The sequence below is a fragment of the Pongo abelii genome, chromosome 3 (genome assembly GCF_028885655.2).
Source record: "Pongo abelii isolate AG06213 chromosome 3, NHGRI_mPonAbe1-v2.0_pri, whole genome shotgun sequence".
NCBI classification, from domain to species: Eukaryota; Metazoa; Chordata; class Mammalia; order Primates; family Hominidae; genus Pongo; species Pongo abelii.
Window position 1 is genome coordinate 180,691,604 of NC_071988.2, and position 16,766 is coordinate 180,708,369.

Here is a 16,766-nt window from a genome sequence, read left to right on the forward strand (position 1 = left end):
GTTGGTCTAGACTATCAGAATCCATACCTGAGTCCATTTAGAGAGTTCCAGAGGTGGAAACACCATCCTAGCATTCGGCCAACCTTGGAAGGTGGAAAAAGGATTGCATATGGAGCCAGAGCTCTCAATGAAGGTGGCTTTCAGGTAACTCTTCCAACTTTTATTTTCCTTATTTCTGTATTATAAATTCAGAATTGAACATACAATGTAACAAATTTAGATAAAGAATAAAAACAATATTGGAACAAGAAAAGTATGTAGCGTTTATAAAACGGTGTCACACAGTACTTCAATTACACCATGAATTTAGTTTTAAGACTATATTAGGCTGGGCACAGTGGCTCATACCTGTAATCCCAGCACTTTGGAAGGCCGAGTTGGACAGTCTGCCTGGGCAACATGGCGAAACCCCATCTCTACAAAAAATAGAAAGATTAGCCAGGCGTGGTGACGAGCGCCTGTGGTCCCAGCTACTCAGGAGGTTGAGACAGGAGAATCACTTGAGCCTAGGAGGTGGAGGTTGCAGTGAGCCAAAATTGTGCCACTGCACTCCAGACTGAGCAGCAGAATAAGACTCCATCTCAAAAACAAAAAGAAAAAATAATATATTGATCTCTAGAGATAAATTCTTGGACATTTTGTTAGTTGTTTTAACCAGAAAATAAAAACCGTAATCCATAATATTTCTCTTTATTCCTTAACTGCCAGGAAACTCAAAGGCAAATTTAGTTTTCAGCAAACATCATTCATTCCAACTACCTAGTAACATTCATGCCTTTTAGGTTACCTCTGTTAAGCTTTTACCTTAATTGTCCTATTTTTATATACATTCAAACTCTTCTCAAATATAATGTATTCAGTATGTATTAAACCATGAAATAAGACCTAGTAGCTAATTGTCATAAAAGCTGTTAATACTGTTGTAGAAATGTTATCATACAGGTAAGATGATCTAAAAATCTGCTCTAAAGCTTGTACCAAATTATTTGGAGCAAGTTCTTTAACTTTGGCCTTAAGAGATCATCTGTAAAATAAAGATGATCCCTCTGTCTCTAATATTCTAGGAATCTAGGACTATCTTAGAAATTGGATTTCTTTTAAAAAACTTATTATAAAAGTAACAGATAATAGGAAAATTTGGGGAGGAGAAATTGACTTATCTTTAAAAGTGAGGTTCTACTTTATTACTGTAATAGTATTTCATAAACTCAAAACCATAGCTATATTATAAACATAATCACTAGAATCTTAAAATAATGCTGTCCCCAAAGTCTGTCATGAGATTACTTCTCATGAGATTGTTTTTGTTTCTAGAGTAGTAATTCCTTTGGTAGAAATATGTATTGAATTACATAATTGTATTCAAGCCTATTAAACTTTTAAAAATAATGTCCATACTAGTTACTGTCAATCTAACCCTACTCTGTAATTTATAAAGGTTTCAGTATATTCAATAGTACACAGATTTTTATTGAAAACCATCTACCTTGTATACTTAAGCATGTCAAACATGTCAAATGATTTGCAAATCGACAGATGACTCTCCCCTCCCCCCACAACACACACACACACACACACACACACACACGCACACACACACATGCACACGCACACTTTTCACCTGAATTTTCTGATTTCATTGGCCAGAGATTCAGAAACTTATTTCCAGTTAAGGTCTTGAAGACCTTAAGAGGCAACAAAGACTATACTTTCAGGGATCATTTCTGTAGTTCAATACTAGAGAAGTTTCTCTGAAGGTGTAGCAAGCACCAGAACCCTCGAGGAGAGCGCAGTATTTTCTCCCAAGCATGATGCCGCCCGGCTCTTGATATTGCTTTGCTCAGCTGCCATTCGGCATTGATGATTGTTTTATCCTTCCTTAGGGAGAGTGAGAGGGAAAGGATGCAGTCCAAGTGGCTCCCGGTTAGGTAAAGAAAAAGAAGAGGCAACAATTCGAAACATTCAATTTTATTTATTTTGAGCTAACAAATACTGTCTAACTTTTTTCTCCTTCTTCAGCTGACTATACCAAAACTCATCTTCCCCTAGTGGATTTCTAATTACTTGTAGCCCTAGTTTCATGAATGTCCCAAACAAGGTGCGTAGCTGCTAATAACCCAGCCCACCCAAGGTAGGATCCTCCTAGAACTTAAAAACATACATTTTCCTTGGGTGTAATATTTTTATTCTTAGGATTTAAGCACCTATTTTGGAAGAACTTGCACTCATAGTTTATATCCTTTTATTAAATTTCACATTCTTCTGGTTCTTGAATCAAACTTGGTGTCAACAAAGCCACAGCCTTATTTGAGAAAAGCATCTAAGTCCCTAGTCTTTATCTGTTTTCAGCTAGTAGCACTCCAGATAGTACCTCCTCCCCATTGTCTGCTCTGTGGTCCTGATTTAATGCTCTTTTATCTAAGTGGTCCTAATCCTGAGTTTGGTCTGAGAACCACAGTCATAAATTCATTCCCCACATATACTATGAAAGGACCTGGGCCCTGATCCTTCTCTCTTACCAGCATTCCTTCTGCCCCCTAGTTTTGCTTTTCACTATTCCCTCACAGAATTCTATCATTGATGAGAGCTGTGGCAACAGAGTGCTCACCATGTCTCTTTTGCAGTTGATGTCAATAGTTTTCTTGTTAGCTCCCTCCTCTGAGTCCCTCTTAATACCATCAACCAAATGTACCACTCACCATTTTCTCAACAAAGACCCCATGGCTTACTTTAGGAAATCCTCAGAGAAGAAAAAAGTACAGAATGTGGAAAGAACAATGCTGCTTGGCTCTTCTTTTCAAACTATAGAGTACATTTTCCCATGCAAACAATCTACAGTTCAGTTATTATATTGTGAGCTACATATAGACATTTATTGTGTAAGCTGAAAAATATCCCACCCTTTATTACATTGTTTTTTTAATCAGAAATGTATACTAAGGTCCTAAGAATTGTCTTTATCTATTTTATTTTGGAAATTCAGCTTGTCCTTAATCAAAATCTATTGTTTAGGGTAGTAGCTAGTTGCAGTGGTGCCATGATTAGAGCATAGGTTTCTATCCCTAGCTGTCAAAGTAAAATAAAGAGGGTGTATAGTATCCTTTGTAAGTCTTGTATTACCCTGAATATATGTAAAAGCAAATTACAGTTTTTTTTTTATATATGCCCTTTGAAATTTTCAGGCCCACTTAATTTTGAGGGGAGAGAGGATACAATGTGATATTTCCATACATGTGTATAATGTTTAATGATCAAATCAGGGTAATTAGTATACCCATCACCTCAAACCTTTATCATTTCTTTGTGTTGGTTATATTTAAAATCTTTTATTCTAGCTATTTGAAAAAAATAACAAATTATTCTTTATTATAGTCACTCTACAGTGCTATAGAAAAATAGAACTTATTCTTCCTATCTAGCTGTATTTCTGTATACATTAACCAATCTCTCCGTATCCCACCCCCATGCCCCTCATCCCTTTCTACCACTCCCATCCTCTAGTAGCCACTGTTCTACTCTCCACTTCCATAAGATCAACTTTTTAAGTTTCCATATATTAGTGAGAACATAGGGTGTTTATCTTTCTGTGCTTGACTGACTTAACATGTCTTCCAGGCTCATCCATGTTGTCACAGATGACAATATTTCATTTGTTCTTCCGGCTGAATAGTATTCCATTGTGTATATATATATACCATGTTTTCTTGATCCATTCACCTGTTGATGGACACTTAGTTTGATTCTGTATCTTGGCAATTATTGTGAATAGCGCTGCAATAAATATGAGAGTGCAGATATCTCTTCCACATACTGACTTGCTTTCTTTTGGATATATACCCAATAGTGGGATTGCTGGGTCATATGGGTAGTTCTATTTGTAGCTATTTTAGGAACCTCTATACTGTTTTCCATAATGGTTGTACTAATTTACATTCCCACCAACAATGTGTGAGTTTTCTTTTTCCCACATCCTCACCAGTATATTTTTTGTCTTTTTGATAATAGCCATTCTAACTAGGATGAAATGATATCTCATTGTGGTTTTGATTTGCAAGCAAATCACCATTTAGATAACAGCATTCAGGTTTAGAGAATATTTTAACTATGACATGGATATGCATAAATAAAACATTCTATTTAAAACATATTGATGCTTCAGTCCTAAATCTGTCCCATGTAGATCAGTTATAAGGATGGAAAAAGAAAAACTCTCACAGAAAGATAGTAATAGTCCTAATCCTCACTCTTAGGGCAGGAAGAAGAAAACTGCCCTTGCTCTGTTTTATTCCTTTGCTCAATTCATTTTCATGTATTTATTTTTCAACCTTTCCCTACAGCTCTAGAATACTTTAAGACTGATTTGGAGTATTCTGTTGTTCTTGTTTAATTTGAGCTAACAAATGTATTCTGAATCTTTCTTTCCTCAGTCTATACCAAAACTCACCTTTCCTGGTGGTTTACTAATTGGTTGTAGTCCTGGTTTTATGAATGTTCCCAAGATCAAAGGTACTCACACAGCAATGAAAAGTGGAATTTTAGCAGCAGAATCTATTTTTAATCAACTAACTAGTGAAAATCTCCAATCAAAGACAATGGGTAAGAAATTCCTGTGTAAAGTATAAAAGAGAAAATTGCTGGGTTATGTGTATTTCAATTGACATTAAAAGATTTGTATTGCATCTGTCACTTTATAGAAAGTATTAAGAAGCATGCTATGCAAAGAAAACTACATGACTTATTCTCAATAATTACAGTCAGTGATTTTTTACTATATGTTCTGTTTTATTCACATCAAAAAAGTAGAAAAGGACCAGTGGTAGCCAGGCACGGTGGCTCATGCCTGTAATCCCAGCACTTTGGTAGGCTGAGGCGGGTGGATCATCTGAAATCAGGAGCTCGAGACTAGCCTGGCCCACATGGTGAAACCCCGTCTCTACTAAAAATACAAAAAAATTAGCTGGGTGTGGTGGCAGGTGCCTGTAATCCCAGCTACTTGGGATGCTGAGGCAGAAGAATCACTTGAACCCGGGAGGTGGAGGTTGCAGTGAGCTAAGATCGTGCCATTGCACTCCAGCCTGGGCAACAAGAGCAAAACTCCATCCCCCACACACAAAAAAGAAAAGAACCAGTGGTGTCCCACCTAGTTAGAAACTATTACAAATATGACAGTACTGCATTTATATTGCATACATGTAATACACACAATTAAGATACCTCCCAAATACTTAAGTATCAATAGAACGAACACCTTTACAAAAGGCAGAATTAGCTACCTGTTCTTTAGCAAGCTTTGTAAGTGTAGGCCTATGACTGTTCTGCTGTGGTAGAGAGAAACAGCCAGCACTTATACCTCCGTAAAGCTTTAATCTAAAAAGACCCTTTACCAACTTCAGCCACACTGGCTTCTTTACAGTTCCCGGAACATGCCAAGCACTCCCACCTCATGGTCTTTGCTCACGGCTGGCTCCTTTGTTCACTTTCCCTTTGTTTAAATAGCACTCATAGTGGCCCTGCCTTGACCACACCAATTAACGCACAACACAAAGCACACAACCAGTTCCCCCTGCAAGGCCTTTTCTAGCACATTTTCCACCTTTTGGCACATTATATTATTTACTTATCAACTTTTTGTCTTCTGCCACTTGGGTGAAAACTCCAAGAGACTAGAGGTGTTGCTTAGTGTGAATCCTACACACCTGGCACACGGTAGCGACTCCATAGATATTTGATAAGTGAGTCTTAATTCTTAGAATCCCCAGTAAATGTTCCTCTAGTTAGAGGTATGTAACTAGGTTATGCCTTCAAATCTTTGTAGGAATGGAGGCCTAGCATGGGGAGATGAAGTGGAAAACAGAAAGGGCAAAGGGCACTTCAGGGAGAATGGAATAGCCAAGATGGAGTGCAGTGGCTGGGTAGAAGTTTTTTTCTAATTTTCTTGTCAAGTATCATTCCTTGTTGGACCACCAGCCATACTTGCTGTATCATGTGCATATAGTACCACACATAGATAATACTGGAGCCAGTATATCACCAAAGACTAGATTGAGGGTTAAAGCCTAAAGAAAAGGGGAGTGGAGTCAGAACAGGAAACAATGACTGGAAGAAGTCATGTGAAGTCCACCAAAGGCCATAAGGGAACCAATTTGTCCTCTTAAATATTAAGTGCATGCACCGAGTTTTCTCTATGAAGTGGTGGGTTTTTGTTTTTAGAGACAGGGTCTCTCTCTGTTGCCCAAGCTGGAGTGCAGTGGTGCAGTCTTTGGTCTCTGTAATCTCAAATTCCTTGGCTCAAGCAGTCCTCCCACTTTGGCCTCCCAAGTAGCTGGAAATTACAGGCTAGAGCCACCGTGCCCAGTTCTGTCCCTTCTTCTAAGGATACCAGTCATATTGGATTAGAGACCCACTGTACTGTAGTAGACCTCTTCTTAACTAATTATATCTACAGCCACTAACAAGGTCACAGTCTAAGGTACTGGAAGTTAGGACTTCAAAACCTATTTTGGGGGGGACATATTTCAACCCATAGCAGGTAGAAATAGTTTGAGTTGTAAATTATGAAATTTTTTCACTCCTACAGGTAGCATGAACTTTTTATCTTAAAGCTTCTTTCTCGGTTTCACTAAAATTTGAAACTAATTTTCCATGCTACCAATGTAAGAAATCAAATGCCTTACTGCCTACTAACATATCTATATCTAATGGTTGTCTTTTTGGAAGATGCCAACATTTGTACATGAAAGAGCCTTCACTGTGGACCATGTTTTAAAAAATTACTTAAGATTCACTCATCAGCCAGGTGCGGTGGCTCATGCCTGTGATCCCAGCACTTTGGGAGGCTGAGGCAGGCATATCACTTGAACCCAGGAGTTCAAGACCAGCCTCGGCAACATGGCGAAACCCTCTTTCTACCAAAAATACAAAAACTAGTAGGGCGTGGTGGCATGTGCCTCTGGTCCCACCTACTCAGGAGGCTGAGGTGGGAGGATGGCTTGAATCTGGGAGGTGGAGGTTGCAGTGAGCCGTGATCACACCACTGTACTCCAACCTGGGTGACAGAGCAAGACCTTGTCTCGAAAAAAAAAACTTCACTCATCAGATAAGTAGCAAAATACTTTAGCATATTTTATGCACATTTGGGCAGTTTCACACTTAACATTTCATGTTTTTAATAAAAGGACTCCATGTAACTGAATATGAGGACAATTTGAAGAATTCATGGGTATGGAAAGAGCTATATTCTGTCAGAAATATAAGACCGTCCTGCCATGGAGTACTGGGTGTATATGGAGGGATGATTTACACTGGAATCTTTTACTGGATATTGAGAGGAATGGAGCCATGGACTCTGAAACATAAAGGTAATTCAAACAAGAGTATGAGTGACATGATCATTAAAAATTCATGAATGGGATCCATTAATTAGAGAAAGTGATCGTTTTAATGTTTTAAACTTGCTTGGAGAAATTATAAATTTAGTGTCTAAAAACAGTATATTATTACTTGAGGGCTAGTCATATTTCTTTGGTGTAACAATATTTTGAAGTTTTTATACAAATAGGCTTAAGAAAAAGTACTTCAAAATCATATTTTGTTAAGCATTTCCCTCAAAATTGTTGAAGGTTCTGACTTTGAACGGCTCAAGCCAGCCAAGGATTGCACACCTATTGAGTATCCAAAACCCGACGGACAGATCAGTTTTGACCTCTTGTCATCTGTGGCTCTGAGTGGTACTAATCATGAACATGACCAGCCGGCACATTTAACCTTAAGGGATGACAGTATACCTGTAAATAGAAATCTGTCGATATATGATGGGCCTGAGCAGCGATTCTGTCCTGCAGGTAATAATTTCCATCTATTCCTAAATATTTGCTTTAAACATTTTAGGAATGTGATTTTGTTCTTTTAAAAAATGATTTCTGTATCTCCTTCCATTCCTTAGAAATTGCAAATGACTTCATCCAGCTTCCTTTAGGAAACATACTTTTAACTACTGGTTTTGTTAAGCCTAGTTCAGACATTTCTCAAAAAAAAAAAAAAAGCCCTTTGTCTATGCTCAGACTAAGATGAAGATTCTTGAAAATGAAATACCTCTCTTTGCATGTTCGTGTGACTATTTGAAGTCATTTGTCATGGCAGCTCATCTGTATGTATTTGGGTGCATGTACTAGAATAGCACATTATGGTTACATTCAGTCCAAGGAATGCTCTGAAACTTTAAATTCACCATGAATATTCTTTTAGAGCTGAGCTTTCAACTGAAATTGCAGTAGTAGGAACCACGTCTCAGATGATATGGTAGAACAAAATAGTATTCCAATACTTGAAAACTAGTACATTCACAAAAGAAGATACAGTGTGACTTCGTCTTTTGTCATTACAGTGGGTTGAAAACTCCCTGAGGTTACTAAGGACTGGATCTAATTTGGTTTTTTAGCTGTACCGTTAGGCTCCTCTTACCCCCAGTCACCCACGGTCTGAAAACAAGAAAATTCCAGAAACAAATAATTCTTGAGTCCTAAATTGTGCATGTTAAGTTTTCAATTGTGTACCATTCTGGCTTGTCCCACCCTGGATGTGAATTATCCCTTTGTCCAGCATATTCACGCATAACATTCGTTACATCACTTGGTAGCCATCTAAGTTATCAGATTTACTGTCACATTATCATGCTTGTGTCCAGTAACCTTTATTTTACTTAAAAATATCCCCACAACGCAAGATGCTGTGATGCTGACAATTCAGAGATGCCATAAAGTGCTTCCTTTAAGTGAAAGGAGAAAGTTCTCTATAAAGAGAAAAAAATCCTATGCTGAGGTTGCTAAGGTCTACAGTAAGACTGTATCTTCTGTGAAAGAGGAAAAAGAAATTTGTGCATTTTGCTGTTGGACCTCGAACTGTAGAAGTTATAGCCAGAGTGTGGCAAGTGCTTCCTTAAGATGGAAAAGGCATCACATTTGTGGATGAAGTACATTAACAGAAACGTGTTCTGACTGACAGCGTAAGTTGAGTACTACCTGAGGTTTCAGGCATCCACTGGGGATCTTGGAACTTGTCCCCTGTGAATAAGGGAGTACTTCGAGGTTGTGTGGAACTCAAACACTGAGTGTCGAGTACCCTTGATAGTGAGACAACTCAGCTGAATACTGCTGTACCTCCTTTTATTATGTACATGTAATTTATACTCATATCAATAGCAATGCACCAAGGTCTTCATAATATTCTCTATGGGTAAGCATTCAGAAAGCAACCTTTAAGGTTTCTGTGGCTACTGTTACCTTAATTTTTACTTTTGAATTTAAAAATTTTTTAAAGTTAGGCACTTCAATATTATTTATTTTTACTTTTCAGGAGTTTATGAATTTGTACCTGTGGAACAAGGTGATGGATTTCGGTTACAGATAAATGCTCAGAACTGTGTACATTGTAAAACATGTGATATTAAAGATCCAAGTCAGAATATTAACTGGGTAGTACCTGAAGGTGGAGGAGGACCTGCTTACAATGGAATGTAAACTGCAGCTAGCCAGTTTCTTTAAAGTATGGCAAGCTAACTTTAAAATGTTTAGAGATTAACAGATGTCAAAATGTCTTTCTGCATATTACTGAACAGAATAGTCACAAAATGATTATCAAATAAAAATTTTATACTATATCTAAGATTGTCCCATAAAAAACTTAGGAGTATTGCTTTTAAATAACCTTTAAAAGAATGCAGCATCTTCCTACCTCTTCAGTTCTTCAGAGATTCAGTACCAAGAGCAAAATTCACTACTGGACTTTACGTTTGACTTGCCAAAGTTAAGTAATCAAATATAAAAATGAATATATATTCTAGACCAAAGTTTTATTGAAACACAGCCATACCCATTGGTTACACATTGTCTATGGCTAATTTTGAGTTACAACTGCACAGTTGAGTGGGTGTGACATTACATGGTCCACGAAGCCTAAAAACTTTATGATCTGGCCCTTGCAGAAAAAGTATGCCCATCCCTGAACAAGTTTGTGTGTGTGTGTGTGTGTGTGTGTGTGTGTGTGTATTATCTATAAGTATGAAAACCTAGCATCATCCAACCATGGATACATCAAAGAATTGAAGGAAACAATATACAAACTTAAGCTCTCATCTCTTTATTCAATAAGATGTGTTTTTACAAGTTTAAAAAGACTGGACACCATTATTCTTTATGAATAATGCACATAACCATTTTAAAAAACATTTTACTTGGCCGGGCACGGTGGCTCACACCTGTAATCCCAGCACTTTGGGAGGCCAAGGCGGGGGCTGATCATGAGGTCTGGAGTTCAAGACCAGCGTGACGTGACCAATATGGTGAAACCCCGTCTCTACTAAAAATACAAAAATTAGCCGGGCATGGTGGCACGTGCCTGTAATCCCAGCTACTTGGGAAGCTGAGGCAGGAGAATTGCTTGAACCCGGGAGGCAGAGGATGCAGTGAGCCGAGATTGCACCACTGCACTCCAGCCTGGGTGACACTGCAAGACTCCATCTCAAAGAAACAAACAAAACCACTTTACTTACTGTATTGTGACATGTTTATTAAGCATGAACCCCTATCAGTACTCCTAAACTGTAAACAGTAAGGAACTAAGGTGTCAAAAGAAACACATTAGGGATCATATTACTAGACAAAAACCTTTACATTTTCTTATTGCATTTATACAATCAACACACAATAAGCAAAACTGAATCCTTTCTAAGCAAACATTTTTGCATATACTGCCTTCTCTTTATCTTTCTGTGCCTTTATTTTTTGTTTGACTTTCAGCAATTCTGCCTGGATAGCTGTAAAATAAATATGCAATGTGAGTTATTTCTCAAAATATCCAAAAAATTATGGTGACTAACAAACTATTTTAATGTTAACTACCCCTTGAAAAAACTTCTCCATAAAGTAACTAAGCCCTAGTAACAGAAAATCTGAGCAATCACATAAACACAGAAATAAAACGTAATTTTAGAGGACTGTCAACTGAGAGAACTCAAATACATCAAGATTTGCCTTCTCCCTCTACATTAGAGAATAGTAATTGCTTCCCTTGTTTCATTTTAGTAATAAGAGACCAAAGACATTTGTAATACCCAGATCTAGTGTCACTATTCATAGTTGGTTTATTTAAAAAAAAGCTTATTTTTGTCATAGTTTCCTAAAACATATAACCAGTACTTCAATACTAAGGTTATGGCCACATTCAACTTGAAGAATGGTCCCAAATGTTAAATTTACCATGAATACTGTGTCTTACAATGCTGAGCTCTCAACTAGAATAACCAGAATAGGAACAGAGTCTCAAAGGATACCATAAGACAAACAGTATTTAGACATATAAAAAACTACAGAGATGATAACTTGAAGAATAAATAACGTGAAAAACTAGTATATTCTTGAGCGGGAGTAGAATGTAAGCTCTTTGAGGGCAGGGACTTTGACTGTCTTGTTCATTGCTATATGATAATGCCTGGCCCAACAGCAGGCATTCTGTAATATCTGTTGAACAAACATCTAAAATCTGGCAAAGTGAACAATGGTTCCTGAGGATAAATTTTTAAATAACAAAATTAACTTTCATACAAAAGCTGCCAACTTACCTTTATCTTCTGGTGCTATCTCCTGAGCTTTCTTAAGATCAGCCTTTAATTGAAAAAAACATTTAAGTTAGGTGTATGATTTATAAAGGTACTTGTCTATTTTAAAAAATTAAACATTTGGAACAAAATTTACCAATGCTTGATCATATTCTTTTAATCCTTGCCATCCTTGAGCTCTGCGGTACAATGCTTTGGTATTTGATGGGTCTATTTCAAGAGCCTACAAAAAAGTATAAAGCTAGTATTTATATCAAAGTATTAAGTATTAAGCATATATGCCAGATTTCAATTCATTTCCTATCAACTCCAAACCCATCCTTCACTGCTCTGTGAAAATGGAGCTGAAACCTGCAAATAGCTCTCCTCTGCCAGTGGGCACTAAGTTTTGTCAGCAGAGGGCACTGAATGGACATGGAGGAGAAAGACATTTCTCTAGTTTCCAAAATGCTCCCCACTGTGGTGTCAATCTCCCGAATGGGCCTGAACTAACACTTTTAAGAGAAAATCATTTTGAAGAAAAATGGGTATACACTTTTTACTTGAATTATAAGTTTTTTAGGAACATTAATAACTTAATAACTCTTAAGCTATAAACTCTTAAGTTTGTTTTTTTTTTTTTTTTTTTTTTTTTAAGACAAGGGCTCACTCTGTGGCCCAGGCTGGAGTGCAGTGGCCTGATCACAGCTCACTGCTGCCTCAACCTCCCAGGCTCAAGTGCTTCTCCCACCTCAGCCTCCGCGTAGCTGGACTACAGCTACAGGTATGTGCCACCACACCAGATTAATTTTTTTTTTTAGAGACAGGGTTTCACCATGTTGCCCAGGCTGGTTTCAAACTCCTGGGATCAAGCGATCCGCCCGCCGTGGCCTCCCTAACTGCTGGAATTACAGGCATGAACCACCATACCTAACCTAGGTTTTTTCTTACAAAAGGTCTTTTAACCTAAGAGACTTTATGCATCAGGTCTCTCCCCTAGAACAAACATTTTAAAATTATCTTTTGTTTATGTAACATCTTTTAACGGCCAGTACTCAGATTTTATTATCTGCCTCACAGGTCAAAAAGAGATCCAGGCTGGGCACAGAGGCTCTTAACTGTAATCCCAGCACTTTGGGAGGCCAAGGCAGGTGGACAGCTTGAGCCCAGGAGTTAAGAGACCAGCCTGGGCAACATGGCGAAAACCCATCTCTACAAAAAATTTAAAAATTAGCTGGGTGTGGTGGCGAGCACCTGTAGTCCCAGCTACTTAGGAGGCTGAGGTGGGAGGATCACCCGAGCCCAGGAGGTTGAGGCTGCAGTGACCTTTGATTGCATCACTGCACTCCAGCATGGGTGACAGAGCAAAAAAAAAAAAAAGAAACCCAGAGTGAAAACCCATCTTTTCTTTTGATAAGTTTTTCCTCTGTTGTATGCTCCCTTTCTAAATATATTCCTATCCCTTATTCCATCTACCCTACAAAATTAGGATCTCATTTTAGTTCTACTTGCTCTGAGCATAGCTAGTCTAGGTGCATGGCCTAATATGTAAAATTCTTAAAATGTTTAATTTGGAAAACTTTTCAAACTATACAACAAGGAAGAGAGTCATAATTGCTCTATTTGAGGAAGGTAAAACTGCCATCTTTCTAGCTTTATCAGTTAGCATACCTGGATGGCCCTCCTAAAGATAAATGACCTGTTCCAATAGAACCCATTCTCCATACACAAGTCCTGATGAACCTAAATTGAAACTGACCCCTCCTATCCTGAAGCACTTATTAAGCTTCTTGAGGGTATGGATCTTTTAATTAAAATAACTCGTCTCTGTTAGGTGCTTAAAATGTGCCAGGCACTACAATAAATGCCTTACATTCTGTTATATAACTCTCTATAACTACTTGACGCTGGTCACACCTGTAATCTCAGCACTTTGGGAGGCTGAGGTGCGTGGATCACCTGAGATCAGGAGTTTGAGACCAGCCTGGCCAACATGGTGAAACCCTGTCTCTACTAAAAATACAAAAATTATCTGGGCATGGTGGCACACGCCTGTAATCCCAGCTACTCGGGAGGATGAGGCAGGAGAATCACTTGAACCCGGGAGGCAGAGGTTGCAGTAAGCCGAGATTGCGCCACTGCACTCCAGCCTGGGCAATAACAGAGTAAAACTCCATCTCAAAAAAAAAAAAAAAAAAGAAAGAAGCCATGCCTGACTGACTCCATAACCCACATTCTTAATCATTCCTGACTTTGTCTTCCAATGCCTAACACATAATAGGTGCTCTTAAGTGAATACATGAGCTGATATATGTGCTTTGAGAAAAAAAGGCAAGGATCTTCATAGCTGTTAAGTGACACAGAGTTATAAACAAAATGAATGTAGAGAAAGAACTGAGGGTCCAAAATATTTAGAAACAAAATGTTTTCTTAAGCCTCATTAGGTCCTATGCAATAAGATATATTAACGTACATAAAAATTGCTACTATTCAAACTAAGTCTTAATCCAACTTATTCAAAAAGTTCAAAATCAAACAGACTTACCTCTAAACAATTGTCAATTGCTCCCTGCCAATTTGACATCTTCAGTTTACAAGCACCAATATTCAGTACACAGCTTAAAGCTATAGGTTGCAGCTTGGCTCTATCTGCTGTCTCAATAACAGCCTTTGAACTGTCCACGTATCTGCAGAATGCATTAATAAAAGCAGTATGAAAGGCCACATAAACAGGAATTACTCTTCTTCTGTATGTCCAGAAGTGTTATGTCATTTCTGATATAAAAAGCTCTAAAACTGCTATTAATAATCTTAATGATCACACTTTTTAAAATTTTTAAGGCTTAAAAAAAATTGTTTTTCTTCCCCAAAGTGTTCAAAGAGGACAATTTAAGACCAATTCCCAAATCTAATTATGCACTAGTAACACTTGTCTATTTTTAAAACTCAGGTCCCCACTATGTACTTTCTAACATAATTATGTTTGGAACCAGGATTCTCATAATAGAAGGGAATTCAATAGGGGAGAGATGGAGAACTCTATTGCGTTGATTTTGCATTGTCCCTGAAAAGGGCCCAGAAACTGAGCACACCTGGCCCCTAGAATTTAGTTTCTGAAGTTTCCTTTCTCTGAAAGAAATCAGAGGTCCTTGGAGAAACTGCCATATCAGATCTGAAAGCAAGGTAAGATGAGCTTAGAACATCCTGGGCAAAAAAGCAAGCAAGTGCTCGCAGACTAATAAGAACATGCCAAAGGAAAGGGGCCTTCCACTGAACAAATTTGGAACCCTTTGAGCATGAAAAACAATGACAGTAATAGTGTACTAACAAACGGAATTGAAAACTACCTATAAGATATCCTCTAGTCCCTGCTACTTGGGAGGGTGAGGAGGGAGGACTGCTTGGGCCCAAAAGTTCCAGACCAGCCTGGGCAATATAAAGGAGGCCTTGTTTCTATAAAAGGAAAAAAAAAGAAAAGAAAAATATCCACAGGTCTATAGTGATACCTAAAAAATATGTGGGAGGCTCTTGCAAACAGAAGAATGCTAGTTAATAACTGTATGATGATAAAATTAGAAGATCAGTATAATAACAGATTCAGACATGGATTTTCAATGATGCTAAGATCCACTGTGTGAAAGGTTGTTGGGGACTAGATATTCACACAATTTCACGATACCACCTCAGACTAACAAATGCTTCTGGCTGACACGACTTTAACCACGTGTGTCAACTCAAACAGGCCAAAGCGAAATGTGTCTTCAGGATGTGATATCACAGGTAATACAAAACAACACCTACCTAAGTCTTCTTGCCAACATATTTCACCTCAAACTAATCTTAAGGAAACACACACATACAGATGGAAGTCTATAAAAACTGACTTGGGACTCCACAAAAATTCAAATGAATAAAAAACCAGAGGAGGTAGGAACATAAGAGATACTACCACTGAATACAACACATAATCTTAGTTTGGACCCTGGATTTTTCTAAGAAATGGAAACAACTGGGGGAAGTTGGAATATGGATTTTTTTTTTTTTTTTTTTTTGAGACAGAATCTCACTCTGTTGCCCAGGCTGGAGTGCAGTGGCATAATCTCGGCTTGCTGCAACCTCTGCCTCCTGGGTTCAAGTAGTTCTTGTGCCTCAGCCTCCCGAGTAGCTGGGATTACAGGCGTGCGCCACCATGCCCAACTAATTTTTGTATTTTTAGTAGAGATAGGGTTTCACCATATTGGCCAGGCTGGTCTCAAACTCCTGACCTCAGGTGATCCGCCCACCTTGGCCTCCCAAAGTGCTGGGATTATAGGCATGAGCTACTATGCCCAGCCTAAATATGGACTGATATTATCTATCAATATTACTTTGGGGTGTTTTAATGGTATTGAACTTATATAGAATGTCTTTGTTTCTTAGGAAATACAGGCTGAAATACTTAGGGGGAAGTATCACAGTATCAACAACTTCCTATCAAAATAGTTCTGTAAAAACAAACAGCAAAATTTAAAAATTGGTCAACGTAAGTAAAACATATGAGTAATTATGTACTACTCGTTCAACTTCTGTCTTTTGAAATTTCTCAAAATAAGCTGAGGGGGAAAAAAAGGAAATGCAACTATTTCAACACACCTGGTTATTCCACAAGTAATTTGCAAAAATATAGTGAGCAATTCTTAATTTTAGTTTATAATTTATAATTTCTTAAAAATAATTTGTTAGAAACAATATTACCTTAAAACTTTTGCATATTTTTTAATGGCCATCTCCCAGTTCTGGGATTTGAAAAAAGTATTTCCAATGTTTTTTAAGTCTTCTGTTATTAATAAAATTTTATCTACCTGTATAAAAAAATATAAATATGTTGGATTTTAGTAAGTAATGTGGTTTAATACTAGATTCTATCATATGAGAGACTGAAACAAAAGCTCAAACTTTTAGTACTAAATATTTTCACTTACTAAATTAATTAAAGTTTGACTAATCTGAAAATACTCACGTCTTTTAAATCTATATCCGCATCCTCAGGGAAATCTGGATGACTGTCGCCAGAGCCATCTTTTGGGAATATTCCCCAATCATCTCCTTCCTTCAATTCTCCACATTCTGCAATAACGCACAACTGTAAAAATAACCCTAAATTGTAGAAGTGCACTATCGTAATAATGAGAGATAA

At 37.7% G+C, this 16,766-nt stretch overlaps 2 protein-coding genes and 1 non-coding gene across 4 annotated transcripts in view; 2 read left to right on the forward strand and 1 right to left on the reverse strand.

Annotated features, from left to right (window-relative positions):
- Nucleotides 1-10,907, forward strand: part of ETFDH (electron transfer flavoprotein dehydrogenase) — a 37,665-nt gene extending 26,758 nt beyond the window's left edge. The window contains 5 exon segments of the mRNA NM_001131619.1: nucleotides 1-144; nucleotides 4,428-4,596; nucleotides 7,176-7,358; nucleotides 7,620-7,841; nucleotides 9,352-10,907. Coding sequence (NP_001125091.1) covers nucleotides 1-144; nucleotides 4,428-4,596; nucleotides 7,176-7,358; nucleotides 7,620-7,841; nucleotides 9,352-9,515 — 882 coding nt within the window. The 3' untranslated portion in view covers nucleotides 9,516-10,907.
- Nucleotides 31-16,766, reverse strand: part of PPID (peptidylprolyl isomerase D) — a 24,123-nt gene continuing 7,387 nt past the window's right edge. Inside the window, exons 5-11 of one of the 2 annotated variants that reach the window (XM_054554647.1) lie at nucleotides 16,590-16,712; nucleotides 16,325-16,431; nucleotides 14,136-14,277; nucleotides 11,748-11,834; nucleotides 11,615-11,657; nucleotides 349-416; nucleotides 31-175 (exon numbers count right to left, since the gene is read on the reverse strand). In XM_054554647.1, the coding sequence (XP_054410622.1) occupies nucleotides 170-175; nucleotides 349-416; nucleotides 11,615-11,657; nucleotides 11,748-11,834; nucleotides 14,136-14,277; nucleotides 16,325-16,431; nucleotides 16,590-16,712 (576 nt within the window). In that variant the 3' untranslated portion in view covers nucleotides 31-169. Of the gene's footprint in view, nucleotides 176-348; nucleotides 417-10,118; nucleotides 10,811-11,614; nucleotides 11,658-11,747; nucleotides 11,835-14,135; nucleotides 14,278-16,324; nucleotides 16,432-16,589; nucleotides 16,713-16,766 lie in introns of those variants that run through there. The other variant, XM_002815252.4, reaches the window with a different exon arrangement.
- LOC112133331 (small nucleolar RNA U3) lies at nucleotides 1,700-1,918 on the forward strand. Its single transcript, XR_002914983.1, has one exon. It is a non-coding gene; the product is annotated as a small nucleolar RNA U3 (small nucleolar RNA).